This window comes from Rhipicephalus sanguineus, chromosome 1, assembly GCF_013339695.2.
Source record: "Rhipicephalus sanguineus isolate Rsan-2018 chromosome 1, BIME_Rsan_1.4, whole genome shotgun sequence".
NCBI lineage: Eukaryota > Metazoa > Arthropoda > Arachnida > Ixodida > Ixodidae > Rhipicephalus > Rhipicephalus sanguineus.
The window spans coordinates 108,657,125-108,675,938 of NC_051176.1; the positions used below are offsets into that span (position 1 = coordinate 108,657,125).

The following is an 18,814-nucleotide window of genomic DNA, read 5'->3' on the forward strand; positions in this document are numbered from 1 at the left end:
TAATGTCTGCTAATATAAGCAATCTCTAATCTCTGCATGTGCACCCATTTTTTGTAACCACAAATTCAGCTTTATAAACACGTTCCACATGTTAATGCTTACCATTCCTGTCATGAGACAGCAGTGCCTTGCAAACACATTTTAATGCATAACTCTAAGACAACATCAATGTGTGCAGTGCACATATTTCAGCACACCTACACTTGAATGTCCAATTACAAACTGCTACAGCCAAGATTGAAGAACCAATTTTTATTGTTAAAAGATGGAGATTGTAGGGGAGGTGGTGACACACTGCAATATATATCTAGGAAGAAAAAGGACATGGGGGAGGAGCAAAAATAAGCTCCATAGAGGAGAGTTCACACTGCAGTTAATTCTAGGCTGAATATATTAAAATACAAAATGATACATGTACATGGAGCGCGAGTGGAACCTCGTTCAAACAACCAGACTGCAAGCATGTTTCATTTGCACAACTTTACGTAGAATATAGACGCACTCTTTGACACATTAAAGAATGCCCAACAGGCATTCCTCATAAATTTACCGTTTAGTTTATAATGCGGGAGATGCACTTTAGAGAATGAAGTTACTTGAATAGGAATCTAGCTCTCTTTTCCGCTGTTGTCTATAGAGATTTACAAAAGCTTACACTCACTATAAGCCTGAACAGTCCACTGAAGTCTATACTCAGACATTCAAATTGTGAAACATGCTCAAATTACAACCCAGTGATGGAGCATCGTTCAGCTGTTACAGAGCTACCTTTCAACGTCTGTAACAGCAGAGCTTTGAAAACAGCATCAACAGGCCACATACCGAGAGGCACACTAATGCACAGAGTATAGCAGGTTTTGCGTTCTTCACTTGTACGCCTCTCTTCATGCCAGTTCTCAGGTTTGCTATTCATACTTGATGAACTAGGTAGCACAAGATGCTTATACCTCTATATCATTAGAAGCTCGTACCTGTCTACCTACAAGGTCGCAATTGTTTACTACATGCCAGATGTCGAAAGTGTCTTGAGGCAAGCGGTAAGAAGCTGTTGCTGCTGCTTATAAAACATTCAGAAAATCATATTCATGTGTTGTTAATACCTATAAGTCAAGTGTGCATGTCTTCAAAGGCATTAAAAGGAATAAATGTGTAGCACAACCTTCTATTTAACGAATATGCAAGATGTAATGCATATTATGCCATGTTTGCACTGTTAGATTAATTTAAAGGCAGTTGCACAAGGCTGTGCATAAAGTGGCCTAGATGGTGTTGCTGCCTGTGTAAAGTTAGCAGTATTTTTTTTTTAATTGAAAGCTCTTGTCCACCTCCTCAACCCAGCTACAAGTCACTCCATTCTTCTAGCAAAAGTTTAGCACTGTACACCTGCCATACTACAGAAGTGAGGGCATAGTTATAGAAATGCACTCTTTACTTTTCCATCTAAACTAATTGTTAGAATTTTCCTGACAGTCTCACAAAGCTGCATGCACTCTCAAGCTAAGAAGATGCATTAAAACTAGCACAGATATTGAACAGTGCTTGGGACAAAGATTGCACTCATGGCTCTTCGCTATCAAGGCAGAACCATAGCTGCAGCTGTCAGTTAACTATTAGCCAACTGTCCGAGCAAATTTTTGTTGTGCCATAAGAATTGAACATTTTTTTACACCTTAGTTTAATGCTAGCAGATGTGAGTTACAGTTCCAAATGATATACTATACCTTTTCAACATTAACAAGCACAGACAACAAACATGAGTATGGAAATAGATGTCGTGAATCTTGATTTAGCAAACTGTGATATCCAGAACAAGTTCAAGTGGGACAAAAGGTCTTGCGCTGTGGTTGAATGGGTTTTGGTTTACCAGAACATTGCAAGCAACCATCCTCCTCAATGTCTCCATAGAGTATGTGAACTACATGCACGGGTTGACACAGCTTTGTAAAACACGACTGCAGGCAGAGGAACAAAAGGCATGTGCACGTGACACAGTCAGTGTTCTTTGAATGAAAGGCATGCTAAATATTTTCAGCTTTAAAATATAATATTGTACTAAACACACAAAGAAGTCTAAAATAATCCTCGGAAAATTAAAAAAAAAATGCCTTTATTATTCTTAAGCAATAGGGAACTATAAGTACACCTGGAGTAAAAATTTAATCTTGTCAAACTAAATATGGATGTGTAAAGGCACCCAAGAAAAAAAGTGCTGCATAGCCAATGTTCACTGAATGTATGGTTATCCATTTGCTCAAATAAGGTTTTTTGAAAACCGTTCACAAGCATGAAACTCTTGTTCCTGATGAATGCTAGACATTTATTGACAAAGTATGCATTCCAAACAAAATGAGAAAAGAAGAGTGCACCAAGGAATGAAAACAAATTTGTTAGGATAGTGTATATTCTTTAATTTATAAATATCAGGCTCAATATAAAGAACTCTTCATGGCTGCACACTTCTCTTGTTTCCATGAGGTATGTGCACCATAACAAAAACTTGTTATAAAACTTTATGTCAACAAAAACAAGCACAAACAAAATAAAAACATGCAAATACCAGTTTTAAGAAAAGAATGCGTGTTTGCGATACAAGGAGGAAAAGCTGACTGCACTGTGATGCAGAAGAATGCAGGAGGTGCAGAAAAGCACATCACTGTGCATGTCTCAGAGCCCGACAACATCACATCACAAATGCAAAATGGGGTTGGGAGAGCCCACGGAGAAAGCGTATCCAAGCGAACAGCACCAGAGACGGGGGGGAAGGGGGGGGGGGATGGGATGCTCTCTTTGTCCTCTTCGACAAGAGCAAAAGAAGCCAAACAGGTATCACAGTGCACAATACATGCACAAAGACGCACGAGATTGAAACTTTTTTTTTTCTTGAAGAAAGGCTGCACTAGTGCACCTTGCAGCATGCAGCACCTAAAGCTCACACTGCAAGTGCTGCAGCTACAGCCCCTGGCCACACACAGAGATGTGGCCTCTGGCTACAGGCAAGAGGTAGCTCAGTCCCCTTCTCTGTCTCAGCCTCACCACTGATACTGTACTCCTGTGGCAAAGGCAATGACAACAAAATGCTTGGTATTCTGACCACACTCACCAGAACATTGCAATGAAAAAGTCTGACACATGCAGTCATCACAAACATGCCTGCAACTGTGGATGCAAGATCCATTGTGCCACAAGAGTGAGAAAGGAACAACAACAACAACATAAGATAGATTCTGCCATGTTTGCCAAAGCACATCCTGCTCTGCTTCAGAGACAAGTTTATGATGCTTGCAGAAAAGGTGTCTTTCTGTGTGCAGAAGGAAAGCTGTGAGGTGCAACTACCCTCAATGTAAGCCTTACATTTTCTATAATGCCAGTGCAACCACACCTATTAAGATATGCACCTAAAGCACTGCACTATGCAAGCATGGCTTTCATGTCGCAGGTTTAGGTGCCTGCGATGCAAGGTGTTTCATGTACTGAAGTTTCTTGCCATTAACATGACAGAATAACACAGCCCGAAAGAAAAGCCTGTCTTCTGGAAAGAACAATCTTTGCTTTCACTTCATTGAGTGTGTAACCATTAAAGAAAAAAAATGTTTACAGATCAGCTAACTACATAGTGAGTGTAGTATAGGAAAGGCAATTCATGACTGAGTACATGTCTTTAGGCATAAGGGAGCAACAAGTGCAATGGATAGAACACTCCAGCTGAAATGGTAATGTGGTAGTGACCTTCATTTGCCAAAAGGGTAATTGAGGTCAAGCCTTAAGATTGGGCACATTCATGTCCATGACAGCTCTTAGACACCTCTGTTAAAGGGTCAAACCTGTAGAAGTAATAGCTCACACACAGTGCTTTGAATTATAACAGAGATCTGGCGTGAGAAAAAAAAATAATGCAACAATGGGCCTGAGAGGAAGCAGGTTACCATACACTAGGAGAAAAAAACAAAAAAATTCAGCTGCAGTGGAGAGCTGAGGCCAGCCCAGCAACTTGCAAGAGGGCAACATTTCAGCCCATTTATACATGGCCCTAGCTAAGGTGATAGTGCAAAGGCTCTAAAGCGTGCAAGAACCTCCCACACCTGGCTGTAGTGCAGGCAGGCTGCCAGCCTGCAGCTGCTACATTCACCAGTAGATGGACCCAGGGGAAACAACTGCCTGTGATGCTCAATGCAGAGTCTACCTCAACAACCTGACTCACTCCATAGTACACAAGACTGCACCACTGGCTGTGTTTAAGCTTCAGCACCCAGCACTGCTACTGATAGGACCAGACCACAAACATGAACTGGAGGCAGGTGTCTCTCTCTTGGTGTGGGCTGCCAGAACCGTGGCGTGGGCGAGTATGACAACTTGCAGAGGTACAAAAAAAATTAAAAAAATTAAAACAGAGGAGGTGGGGGAAGGGCGTGAGTGGAACCACAAGAAGCCAAAGTTCTAGCAGGGTCCCGGCTACTTGGCCGAGGGGTCAGGGTGCATGCCAGCCGAGTTTCCCGAGCGGTGGAAGTGGATGTTCTGCCATTTGGTGTCCTTTCGGTGCCAAACACGAGTCTCCTCCGTCTGTCGTGTGCGTGGAATGCCCGCTCTGCATAAAAACCCACCACTTCACTTGCACTTTGCGGTGACACGCTTGGTCAGGAAAGCATGACAAGTGACAGCATACTTTATAACACACGTGCTGCACTAGAAACACAAGAAACACACATATTTGAGCAGACCAGTTCAGGAAAATGCACTTTTATGTTCATGCCAAATAGCAGTGAAAGCACAGCTGGGGAAACTTATGCAAGCATAGTGCAGATAATAATTACGTGTTTACTAGTTAAACCAGTCCAACTGTGCACCATGAGTGTGGCATTCTGCTGGAGGAATATCTCAGCACTGCGCAAGACTTGTGAAAGTGACACTATTAACTGATTAACAAAGTTCAATGTCCCATGTTGTGAGAAGTGCTGTAGTATGAATCGCTGTACTAATTCTGGCCACCTAAGGTTATTTATTATGCATCTTAAACAAGGGGCATAAAGTGCTTTTGCATTTACACCACTATCAAAATGGTCATTACGAATGAGAATTGGGTCTGCTACCTTGTGCTTGGCAGCAAAATGCCATAGCTGATAAATCCACTTGGATAGGTTGATGCCACTATACTTAGCATGAAAAGCAGTGGAGTGGCTGCTGTCTTAGACACGGGTGGGTTGTTTCTAGATCCCACAATGTAATTGTCTAGCTTAGGCCTTCGATCTAAGATAAAACTCATAATGAAACTGCAATAGTTTAGAGCGAAAATTCTTGAAGTAGGCAAAACCAGTATTCTTACCTATCTTAAAAAATAAAATTTTTGCTGACTTTACAAAAATTGATACTTCAGATGTGTTCCTTAAATTTAAGAATCACTAAAATTCTATAATTCTCTATTTTGTCATTTAGTGCAGGCCACTCAACTGTGACAGCTTTTCAACACAGACATGACTTCAAAATATCTGAAGGTACTGCTGTCTCAGCACAGAAGTTTCAATGTGAAATAAAAAACTGGAACTTGGGTCTTCATTTTTTTCTCTAGTAATCAACTCCGCCGGCCTAACGTAATGTAGTACTTCTCTTTAGTGTCCCTTCAAAAACCGAGGTTCACATTTATGAACGTAATTGAATAAGAAGAAAAAGAAAAAAAAGTGCAAAAGCTTGATGGAGGAGAGAGCAACACTAATGAGAAATATGTAGAGAAGTTAGCTTGATCAATTACTTTAACCAACACAATGGACAAGCAATGAAAGTGAGAGTTGTCATAGTGACCCTACATCCCTGCAGTGAAAAATAGTAATAGAAGAAGAAGAAGAAGAAGAAGAGTGGACTGGCTTGACGCTTACAAGTATGGAAGAATAACAACTCCGGCACTTCAGTAAGCTAAAGCTCCAGCTTCGCCTTCAACGATTTGTTTCTTTGCAGTTCCCTATGCCCCTTCACCAACTTTACAAATGACATTTAAAGGAGCCTGAAATGCCTTTCTTGGAAGTCTCAAAAACACCTTTGAATGACTGAAGCTTCTCTAGGGTTCTCTGAATATCCTTAAGCCAGAGTTGAACTCTGTAACATCCAAGAATGAAGGACATTGACGGGAATATGTCCACTCATATCAGATATTTGCGAAGAATTATTTTGCTGAACAATTGGGACAGAGTTGGTTTCCTTCACGGTGCAAGCAATGGTAATTTTTGAACGAGAAATGCATTTTCAGATTACAGCGGGTTCAGGTTCCTTTGCTACCACATTTACTCGAATCTAGGCTGCTCTCGATTGTAGGCCGACCCCCGAAATTCGCAAGGCCAGAGAGAAAAAAACCCCGGAATTATGGTACTCGAATCTAAGCTGACCCCCCCACTCTTGCACATCGTTTTTTCGAAAAAACCATTGGCTTAGATTCGAGTAAATACAGTATTTGAGAATAAGCCAGAAAAATTTTATCCTGATTGTAGCAGTAATCAGAATTTTTTTTTTTCACACACCTGTTATGCTGTGCAAGTGAGAGCTGTCTATGGCTACTGCTTTCAAGTGCATGAAGAGGTCTAAAACAGCAAAACTGATATCAATTGTTATTGTTAGACTTTATACACAAAGAAAATTTGCATGTGTATTTTTTTTACTATGCTTAAGGGCAGGTTTTCTAAAAAAAAAACTTATCAATGGAAAGGTTGTTTGCCACTCTCTTCATGTGCCGTCTGTTCCAAAGGCATTAGCTACTGTGATCCACAACGAAGTGGCCCCAATTGTTCACCCTCCTAGAATGTGAAGACTGTTGCCCCACACTCACAGGCTTGTCGGGGTTCTATACGTTATGCAACTGTAGTTTGGCAAGGTGAAATGCAGTGTGCCAACTGACACTTGACTAAAATATTGAAACATGCGAGTCAGGCGCTCTTATTATTTGACTGATGATGCCCCTGCTGTAACGTCTACCCACGTGGTATGGTGAAAACGTTGAGCATTGGTCAAAGTGGGTAAGCCTTCAATGCCTCAACACCATCATCCTGCATCCAACAGTCACTGCCATGGAACATGTGTCCCTCTACATGAAACTTTGTGAGGCTGATTGCTGGGAAATTGTTCAAGAATGCAAGCCCAAAACGCCAATGAATGTTTCAATTTTCTGATGTGGAAAAAGTTCTCCAGGATGAATCTTGTATCCTTGAAGACACCTGAGACTACCACAGCTTTGGCTGTTATACAGTTCATCACTGGCCTAAGGATATTCAGAGAACCCTGCAGAAGCTTGGAAGAGCTTGTGGAACATATACAGTGGCGCTCAATCTGAGTTGTAACACGGTGGCCATGGTTGAAGGGGCCCCAAGCCTATAATGTAACACCACCAAACGTGAAATTTGTTTTGGAAATACCAGTAGTGGAAACACTGTTTATGTCACTGATTGTTTTCAATGTGGGTGCCACTGTGCAGTGTTGGCACTGCTTCGACCACAGGCAGCATGTTGCAACTCATATTGGGCGCGACTGTACACTGCAGTGTGCCACCACGAAAGGGGCTCCAGGCCGTGCTTGTCATGAGTGAGCAGGGTGTTGGAACGAAATGTTTTTCGTTTCGGTTTTAGTTTCTTTCCACCAAAAAAAGTTCGGTTCCTATTGTGTTCCAGACCGGAAAAAAAAATTTTCTGTAACAGATTTTATTTGAAAAATTTGAAATTAAAGTAACGATAAAAGCATACTATTTAATTCTCTCATAAGTCTATTAAAAACTCTCTGAGCAGGCTCAATTCTTTGCGTCAAGGGAGTGAGCATGATCTCAGAAGCAGCACGTCACCGAGTCAATCTCTGATATGCGAGACGATGTTCTGATGAAACAACCTTCAGCGCTCACCACACTGGCCTATTTGGCTGGCACAAGAAGGTCCATTTGCATTGATATAAACAGTTCCTGTTGCCACTGTTCTGATTTTTCGCAAAATTTCAACACATCTTTGGAATCCCTGAATATGCACTAATAGTACACCCTGAAATATGCATTAATGCTCACGTTGCATGACCTTGGTTGCTCTAGATTGCCAACTTTTCCCTGGAACCGAAAAATGTTAAAAAATATTTTGGTTTCACTCCGGAACGAAATAATATATAACGTTTCGGTTACGCTTTTGTTTCGGTAAAAAATAGCATTTTGTTTTGGGTTTTTGTTCCGTTCCGACACACTGTGAATGAGAAAAGCTAGGATACTTGAGAACTCTTTTAAGTGTCTTATCAGAAATGGGAACTCGAAGGATTGCCACCAAACTGAACAGAATTGAATAAAAATGCCCTACTTACGCTGCATGGGAATTTTTCTCTGTTCGCAATTTTTTCACATATAGGTACACGACAGTAAATACTATTGTTTTCGTATGAAACATAGCAGACTTATTGGTTTGGTGTTAACCGGAGCAAAATTTTGTGCAGGATGCAACTGTGGACAAATTTACAACTTCAATTTTTTTGAAACAGTAAAATGTACATTCTGATCACAGAGTGGAAGTGTAAATTCTGGGGCAGAAATTCCACAAAAACTTTTTCCACTAAAAATGGCTGAAACAGAAAAAAAACATGCCTCCACAATGGCATAGGCTGGGCCTTTCTAGCAATATAACATGCAGAATTCTTAACTCTTGTCGTTCTTCAAAGGTAGTTTCTGTGGCTAACGATTGTCACTTGAATATTAGAAGATTATTAGCTTTTCGTATCCTTTATGTTCGTGCTCTAAACGCTCTTTCTAATTTTTATAAAAGGTTGAATAAGTGGTTCAAAAGTTTACATCCCCTGGTGGCGTTCCCCCTTGACAGAAGAGGCACTGGCTCATCCAGGAACTCAACTTAATGAATAAAATGTATCAAAGGCGATAACGTGGTTCTATTAACAAGTGATGTGCCACTGAGAGCAGACTTCCTTAATGCCTGTCACCAGCAATGGCATGCACATATAATGGCCCAGTCATGGCCTGCTTTGCTGCTGCACTGTGTGAGAAACCGTATATGACTTCAGTGGGACAAACTCAAGGATTTATCTGTTAACATTAAATTTTCTCAGCAGCTATTGCCCTTCTTTTGCATTAAACAAACGTGAAGAGTACTTAGAACAAGCTATTCAGGGCAGAAAGTTGGAGAGCCTTCAATGTTGGTGCTCAGAATTTCGAATGCTACTTTTATAGTGAGGATGAGTGGGAGGGCACACCTGTCAATGTACTGCATCAGACGAATGTAAGCGATGCAGGCAGCGTCATCCCCTAGTAGATGCACTGTGGGGTTTATTATCGTTGTGTTCTGCGACTTGTAGCTCTTTCCTGCACCTGGAAGATAAAAAGCAAAATTAGTTGCTCAATGCTAGCAAATCATTTAAAACCTCTATGCAGAAAAGTACTTCCCAATCATGATATTCTTTGACAGTTATTTCAGTCAAAGTGCATATTTCATGCAAAGCATGTATCCGGACTTCCATTCACAGTGCCATGCAGTATACAAGTCTAGAAACTGTGCTTTGAACAAACATCTCAGACTGAAATTTTTATAAACAATGTAAGTAAAATTAATAAATGCCTCATATACCAACCAAGGTGAAAAATGTGTAGGCACAAATTAATAGCATGGAAAGAAAATCTCGTATGAAACATTTAGCCGGATGAATAAACGCTGAGTATAACTTCTAAGAAAAATTGAGAGAAGTATACAACAGCACACAGAAAAATAAATAAATATTGCCTTCATGGACTTATGTCTCACCGATATTGTTGAATTCCAGGAATTGGTGGAGCAATAGGTAAAGCACAAGAGACAGTCAATCAGTAAGATCATTTCCTACTCAGCACCACACTGATGAGGCATATCAATATTTTCTGTAATTCTCTAAACAATTCCTATAATTTTCTGCCCAACTGGGCTATTAGAATTGACAGAAAACTTCACAACAAAATAAAATAAAAAGCACAGTCAGTGTATGTTGTGTAAAATAATAAAATAAGCCATTCCTGCTTTAGTTATAGACTACACACATAGTTATTCACTGCTACGCTTGCAACAAAAAGAAGAAGAAAAGAAAAGGTTATTAAGTTGAACGTTTGGTACTGCGCAAGCATGCAAGGCATGTTATATACAACACAAAATACTACAATGTGTTAGTATTATTCAATGTATCTTTTTTTTTGCAGAACATGTATTTTTGTCTATGTGATTTCCTCCCTAACAGTCGATGTACAAGTTAGCAGGTGCCAGTGCCATACCTTCTCACCTACCATGGCCATTTCTGCTCATAGCTGCACCTTTCATGCAGATGAAATTCTGCATGAAAGTTCACTTTGAAATTCCTCTTAAAAAGAATGTGGGGCACCAAAAACTAAAATACTGCTAACAAAGAATCCCTCAATAAAGATAACCACCGCTGCTGACAAATGTACATTAGAAAACAACTTCCAATTGTAACAATGCCTGAATATAAAGAATGCTGATTTACTAGCTTTGGTGCCTGCTGCAGTACAATGGTGATTTGCTAGCTTTGGTAGAAAACTAATGCTCAATTGTGAGAAAAAAACCTACTTCGTACAATACCCATTATATTGTAAGCACCAGTAAGTTTGGTGGCCAATTCGATAATAGTTTTTGACATGACACAGTCATCTGTACACTAAAAATAACTACAGAGACAGCAGATTTGTTATATTTAACGCTGCTACAACATTCCCCATAAACTGCGCACAGTGCTGATAATTTGTGCAACAATTTGCAAGATAGCGAAGGCACGACACAGGTTATGCAGACACACAAAGTGAGAGTGTGTACATATTAGAGTTAATCAGATAAGCTTTTTAATCTGAGAGTGAGTAAATATGTTATCACATGTCTTACCATTTGCATATCTGATGAAATGTTGGTTTTGCATTCCTTACTCAAACTAGCCACTGCGTCTGCCTGAGACCAGCTTTCTCAAGGGCTCCTTACTAGACAAGGCTTTTATCTCTCATATTTTTTCTCTCTTTTCTTCATTTTTATCTGAAGTGTTTGCTATCTTGTTAGCTTTTGTGATGCCATATTTTCCCAGTGAATTCATAAGTCATCTCAAAATCCAGTAGGCCAACGACCAGTATACATTGACAGACACACAGATGTACAATATTAGGTATTATTAGGAAGAATGGGGGTTAACAAATTGACAGTAAAGCTCATCTTTGCTAAAATGCTGCAATGATCCAGTTTATAGATTAATAATCCTTTGCTGTTTTGATTGCAGTTCCCATAAGACTTACTCATGGACGAATTCATTACACTCTATGTCAGCGCTACTGCAACACATTACACACAGGACATTTTCCATGTGTTAGAGCCTCTCTTGTCCTCGTGTATGCATAGTCTTTCACTTGCACCAATATGTAACCATCAGTGTGAAAGGCTTTAACAAAGCAGTCTTTCTGAGGTATCTGCAGGGGTGCTCAAAAATAAAATGGATGATTTTCTCTTGTATAGATGCTTTACGACTTATCGAGCATAACCGCAATTATTATAAGATTAAGACTGTCCATGCAAGTGCACCAAACTCCTTAGCTCTAAGTTGAATTCTTCATTCAATGTTTTTGGCACCTGATACGTACATACAAACATTTAAAAATTTTACTCAATGATAGGCCACTATGAGTGGGCAGGGACACAAGGATGTTTTCTTATTTATCATAGCTTGGTTTGTTTTCTTAATTTTTAAATTTACCTTTTTACAGAAGTCTTCTACATCTTATACTGACTTCATTAAATTATTTCCAGCTGTCACACCAAAGCAAGCTGACAGCTAGCAAATCGTCCGAGCTTTATAAATTTTGTTTCTAAAGGACATGACACTAGGTTTCGCCGTTATTCTTGCCATGTGCTAGAAATGTGTGTTTTCAAATGAGATATGTGTGCTTACAACTTGGCACAAGGGAATGGGGCCTGTGGTGATGCACCCGCACCTTTGGAATTTTAACCTGCCTTTAAATTTGGTTTTTGTTTCGTTTTCCTATTATAGTTCCTCACCATGCACTTCCCACTGCATCTTTGCAGGAGAAAATTACTTCAGGAGCTGCCCATTTTTCTTAAATAGCAGAAATGTTCCAAAGAAACACTACTATGTTTGCTTGACCTGTACCATGGCACCACAAAATGCAGAAAGGTAGAAATACATGTTCTGCACAAGGTTTAGCGGGATGACCTTCATAGTGTGCACAATACTGTATCAGTAATCAGCTCAAGCTAACTACACTAAACTGCAAACATGAAAGCCAAGACTACAGCAGATTATAAGTGCAACAAGTTCATAGCTTGCACAGCTCTGCTAAATAGCCTAAGCTCCAACCGTACGTGTACAACATGTAGACTGGCCAGGCAACAGCTTATCTGACACATTGAAGATGTCGTAGGTTGCGGCAACCAACAGACTCCGATGCTTACCCTCAAGGCATTATGGTATACTGTGCAAAACATTTTAAACATGACAACTGAACAAATAAGAACATAAATAAAAGAGGTTGTTGAAAACTACAAAGTTAGAATTACTATGAGAACACTAACCCTTGTAGCTCCAAACAGAACCAAGTCGAGAGATATACATACAAGGTGTCCTATGTAACTTGACCAACAAGAATGTCACCCTTTTGCACGAGGATTAAATTAATACAATGTTGACAACCATAGTGTAAGTAATTATATACACTACATTTTCTTTTATATACAGGGTTATACCCCTGTTGCACGGCCCATGTAATGTCATTCGCAGTGAATGCGGTTATGCATTAATGAAATTTTTGTTGCTGCTACACGGGCATAGTGAATGACGTTCCCAGCTAATGGCATTCGACCATTGAATGCATTTCCCAAACTAATACACGCATGACATGTGTAACCTTGTCGACAGGGGCTTGGCAAAAAATGACAAAATCAATAAGTTAAAACAAAATGTAATCAAAGCTACGGATCTCACTAATTGCAGTGTTAACTTTTTGATAACATTTTGACACACAGCGTGATAGCTGAAGCTATTTGTGCAAATTTATAGTCTTCTTCCAAGACTACAACTTGGCGCCGGCGCCTCCTGTCGGCCATGTTTGCAAATGTTTTCAATTCCTCCATGTTGTTTAGGTGAAGTGGTGCCACGGTAGCTAGGTCTATCCACCAGCCATAGAAGCAATCTCTGCAGTTTCATCAGCAGAGACTAATAAGAAGCAAAAAGCGCACTGGACTGACAACTAACATTGACATCTATTGCAAATGCCATTTTGTATAGCCATGTAGACCAAGAACACAAGACTGCAGTGACATTCAGTATGAATGTTGTTTACTGTGAATGACATTACATGTGCCATACGACACGAGCATTACTTTACCCAAGTCTCAAAGTGAAGTACGCTAGCAACTGCCTGAAGAGTTAGAAAGTTGTGGAGTTTAAAAAGAAAAGGTAGTGCTAAATTAGTGAAACAACAATTATTACGATGAACTACTTTACACCCTTCCAAAGTGACAGAAATTTTAAAGAAATATGACTGACTTGCAGTTGATAAATTATATTAATTGACTGCACATGCTTCATGTGTCATGCAAACAACAAAAGATCCAGTTGATTCCACATGTAAAATCTTCAAGCTAAGCCATATAAAATGCTATTTCTATGTATACAGTTGACATTTGTTTATTTGGTCTTGATCGGACTGCTGAAAGCGATCGCATTGTTCAGTGTGTCAAATTAAACAAAAGGCAAAAAAAGCTCTGAAACACACACAGAGGACTGAAATAATGAAATCTTCATCACATATAAATGCTTAGTATACGTGCAGTTTGAAAACTTCAGTGAGGATTGAATTAACTGAAAAATCCATTTAGCCAGGCTTGAATTAGGGACTTGAATTAGGGAGTCTACTGTACTCATTTCTTATATCATACAAAAAAACTTGCTAAACATTTGCTCAGCTTCGTGTAAGCAAATAATACTGCAACTTTAGCTTCCACAGAAATTCAGCTTTCTCCCCAATTTGCGTCTGGGGGAGCCAAAAAAAAAAATTGTTTCAGGGCATCCACTCTACTGCCTGAACTAATCAAGAGGTGAGCAGGTGGCCAGCATTAAACTGCATAACCCAACCTAAGGAACTGGCAGCCTGGAATAACGAATGCACCACACAAGTACATACACACAGCCTTACTTTTCTGTGGCTAAATTTTTCTTTGCCTGAAACTTTTTGTAAAATTCAAGAGGACTTTTTGATTGAGTCACTGTTTCAGGCTTCCTATGCTTCGAGTTGTCGACCATTTTAATCTCATGCTGCGACACATTAGCGTTCTGTTTATCCCATACAGTAGTGCAACCACTCCAGAAAATCAGTATTAACCAGTTTGGAAAGGAAGTAGTCCCTAACTCAATCCCTCGAGCAAGGTGAATTATCCTCCAATTAGGAATTTTGTATATTGTGGAGACTGAAATGGCTCGCTTAACAGCGTTCTGCTACAGCTAGGCGGAGGCGGTTGATTAGAAATTCTTCTGTGCTTGATTACTCCCACCTTGAAAACTAACAGAACCTATTTGATTATATTCAATACGTACATCTTTTATTAGGTCATTATGCTCAGATATGTTAGCTTTCACGCTAAAAAATGTCAAAACCAAATAATTTCATTAAGAAGTTCTTCTAACCTTACAACATTGATTAATTAAAGAGCTCTGCGACATGCTCAAGATGACTGTAAACATTGTTTATGTTCATCTTACAACAATGTTCAAAGAGACTTCCTTTTTAGCTGACTGCACTAAAGAAAGACAGCAGCTAAGTGCACCTTTTTTTACTTTTAATTTACAATCCTGTGGCACATGCAATTAGTAACCAAAAATTCACTATCAAAGTAATCAACCATGTGCCTGCTTACCCATAGCACAGATTACAGCAATTTCTCAAAACGATATTGAGATCAACAGATAGCTTAGGAGTACAACTGCCACTCTGTGGACTTAAAGATGATCAACTATAACTTCTTGAAATACACATCTTGCAAGTAAACATTTTCCCTCAAGAAGCTATTTCAGAACAATACATCAAGGAGAGGCATGGCTTGACTACAAGAAAATTTACTGCAGCAAATTTGCAATGCTGAGAAAACAGCCCACGAAAAGAACAAGTTCAAAGTGACATTAGTGTGTTACAGTTATTCAACACTATTTGAGCAATAAAGCTACTGTGAACTAAATGAAACTGAGACAATGTAATCCGCAGAAAGGACATGTAAGTGGGCATGTTAGGACTGATTTATAGTGGAGGAGACAGCGCATTAACTGAGGCACATGGAAAAGGATGAGATGGGACAAAGCACTTTGTCCTTTTCTGTATGCTTCAGTTACTATGCTGCCATCTTTGCTATGAATGCAATGTAATGTTGTACACAGAAAATATATCTTAAAATTAATGCATGTCTGCAGCCATCGTTTCATGTGTATATCTCAATACAAGAACTTACAGTACAGATATACTACACATACTACATTTTTCTCAAACTTGAGCATCCCACACAACCTAAGCGCACAATTTTTTTTTTCAAAAACCTGTTCTTTTTAAACCCGTATGTCTAAACCTTGTCAATTAATTTGAGCGCGGTAGTGTTGCATTATTATTTGCTTTGCTTATGCTGGTGTTAACAAGTGTATATCTATTCAAATCTAACCTCACGCCCACCCCGTTTACTGTAAACCCCCCTATGTAATGCCCGGCAAGGGCCTTTAAGGTAAGTGAATAAAAAAAAAATTAGTGTGCAGATTTAAATGGCCTCTGAGTGTGAATCTTGTCTGTCGACATTTAAGCCAACAGTGTTCCAAAGTGCTTTTTAAAATTGCAGCAAAAGTGCAGCCTTACAAAGAAGGTCTAAGGAACAGGAAGGCTATTATGGGACCTTGCAAGCAACAAGAAACGGTGCTAAGTGGAAGGACAGAGGGCTCCGTCTCAAGTGATATTAGCAGCAAGTAATGAATGTTGAGGTGGCAAACAAAATCAAAGGCAAAAAATAAAAAAAATAAATGTTGGTTAGGTAAATCTTAGTGAAGCTTGTTTTTCTTCTGATGTTCCAACTCACATTGAGCTGCTTAATTTGTGCATTAAATCTGCAACATCTGCAACCAAAAGGCAGATTTTACTAATGTTAACATTTGAGGGGCCACTAAGGCTCTCTACTCAGCGGTTACATGTTGGACGACAGTGCAGTGCAGCTTTTTAGCGCAATAGCATTAAAGAGCTCATTTCGCAGAAATTCCGGTGTCGGCAGTGTCGTTGGTTGTGAGTGAAAAATCGGCGTTGTTCGTGAGCGAAAATTCAAGATACATGCAACAAATAAATAAATAAATAAAAAATGTTTGGTCTGAGTGAGAATCGAACCCAGGCCTTCTGCGTGGCAAGCAGGGCGTTCTACCACGGAGCCACGCCAGTGCTTGAAACTGCTTCGTTAAGGAAAAAAAAAAAAAAAACAATGTCATGCAGTGGGGGGAGTCTACTTAATGCATGTAATAATGCTTAGCAGAATCGTAGAATCACACTAGGCATCAAAGCATGTGAATTGTTCAACGAGTGAGTGGTTTAAAACTGCCCTCCATTACAAAGTGTGCAGTTGTGCAGGTGCGCGTGGCAACTTACGGACGTGTAGCGGGTACTTGGACAATTTGCAAAAGGAAGAATTATGGTGCCGTGGGCACTTCGCAACTGTAGTTGCAGTAGGCATTCTAGGTTTGAAACTGCCACTGTTACGCGCACAAACGTTTCTTTCCTTGTGGCACGGTTAAACGATGCCAACGTTACTAGATGGAGGCAGTTGGAAAACTGCACAGGATCGCCACGGAAGTGGCGTGGCCACTCGCTGTCTCCCAAAAAGTAGGGGCGCTGCGATCGTTTAGTGCCCTGTTCACGTGATGTGTTTCGCGTTGCTGCTTCGTCTGCTCCGCGCGACGCCGGCTGCGCGCTGCGAAAAGGGTCACGTGACGTGGTCGCAAAGCGATGCCAGCGACACCTGGAATGGGCGACGATCTGCGGCCGCCTACTTGTGCGAGTTTTCCAACTGTCCCCATCCAGTACCGTTGATTGATGCACATGGGGCCCCATTACGGTATCGCGTTCTACTCTTGAAAGCGAAGCTAGAGCGTCCTCCAAGTTATTTAAAAATCTTGATAACAGAGAGAGGAACCAAGTGAAACACCTCTGCTGTCAAGATCAGGCGCAGAGCAAGGTTTTTTTTATGAGGGGAAATTGACTTCAAGATGGTTATTGATGATGATAATGATTGCACAGATGCTGACAACGAAGAGAAATGTTAAATTTCCTTGCATCCCAGCGAACATTCTGGTAACACATTTATTTTTTAAGGAAGAATTGGCATATTTAAGCCTATATGACCCGTTATTTCTGTGTTGGACTCAACTCAAGCGACTTCCTAAGGCATTCAGAGACAGAAATGATGCTACTCTATATCAGTGTGGGCTGGGCACACAAGGAACAAAAATAATTCAGAGTAAAAGTAAGCAGGTCAGCCAGCCGTGTGCACTAAGACAGTGATGGGCCAGTACCCCTCTCTTTAATAATCATATAGAATCTTTTTCCCTTTAAGGAGCACTAAGTGAAACATTAAATCAATTTAGACAGATAAATTTTTCTTTCAGAACTCTATTGTCATTAATTTTGCCCTTATCTCTAATTCACTAATTAGAAGACGGAATGAAGGTCGAAGTTTCATTTTTGAATTACGTGCTGAAACTTTAGTACGCGAATGTTAGTGTGACATCATGAATTTAAGCCTTTTTGCATATTTTGGCCTCAGTGGTTCAGTGAATTTATCTGAAACTTCCTGTATTAAGACTTTGGGTCCCTCAGAACACAATGTAAATAATTTTTACTGATAAGCAGTTATGCAGGCCCTAAGTCACGCTGTTAATATCCGACATATGGCGAGCTGGTGCGGGAAGTTCAAGGCATAGGCGGAGAGTTTTCATTTTCCCTGAGGGGGCAGCGGACCGACTTGCTTTTCCACATTTCTCTCTCACTCTCCACACACACACACACACACACACACACACACACACACACACACACACACACCACACACACACACACACACACACACACACATATATATATATATATATATATAAAGAGAGAGAGGGTGGAGGGAGTGACTACTTCCAAATTAATTTAATATAAATAAACACCGCGATATCATTACGAAGTTCTGTAGTGGGAGACTCTGGATTTATTTTTCAATTTTGCTTGCGTATATATACACGCACACATACAAATACACACACAAACATACATAAAGTATGGTTGAAACCCCCCCCCCCCCCCTGAAAAAAATTTCTGGCTACGCCCCTGGTGATATGCTTTACTTTGTTAAAACATGCACCAGACAGGAGGGAGTAGGCTAATGGTGGCACAGGAAGCTTTAATTATGCCAGTGAAACCAATCTAAGATGGCCAGAAATAATTCTCAGAAGGTAGAAAATGCTATTTGCTACCAGTACACCTTGTGCGAAGCTGAGGTTACGAATTTTTCCGCCAAAGGTTGTTTTCTGAACGAGTATTTGAGTTGCTCTTCGGTCGCCGAACTGGTAGTAAAACCCTTTCCTGATAAATAAAAAATGTGTACCATCTTTTCTCAGCACTTTTATAGGCAGGCATGCCGCCCATTTGTAGACAACCAAGAAAATACACTTCTTTTACTTTTTTTGACTGTGTCGGGATTGCGCTGTATTCTCAGTAACAGGTTTGTGTTCTGAAAACCAGTCGCTACGCGGTTTAAGACTTTTTAACTTGTCATAG

At 40.1% G+C, this 18,814-nt stretch overlaps 1 protein-coding gene across 46 annotated transcripts in view; it reads right to left on the minus strand.

Moving 5' to 3' along the window:
* Positions 1-237: 237 nt before the first annotated feature.
* LOC119395480 (calcium/calmodulin-dependent protein kinase type II delta chain) overlaps positions 238-18,814 on the minus strand; it is a 239,803-nt gene continuing 221,226 nt past the window's right edge. For 34 of the 46 annotated variants that reach the window (XM_049415724.1, XM_049415710.1, XM_049415686.1 and 31 more), the window contains 2 exons: positions 9,200-9,316; positions 238-4,580 (listed from right to left, as the gene is read on the minus strand). In XM_049415724.1, the coding sequence (XP_049271681.1) occupies positions 4,450-4,580; positions 9,200-9,316 (248 nt within the window). In that variant the 3' untranslated portion in view covers positions 238-4,449. Of the gene's footprint in view, positions 4,583-9,199; positions 9,317-18,814 lie in introns of all 46 variants that reach the window. The other 12 variants (XM_049415725.1, XM_049415718.1, XM_049415697.1 and 9 more) reach the window with 3 other exon arrangements.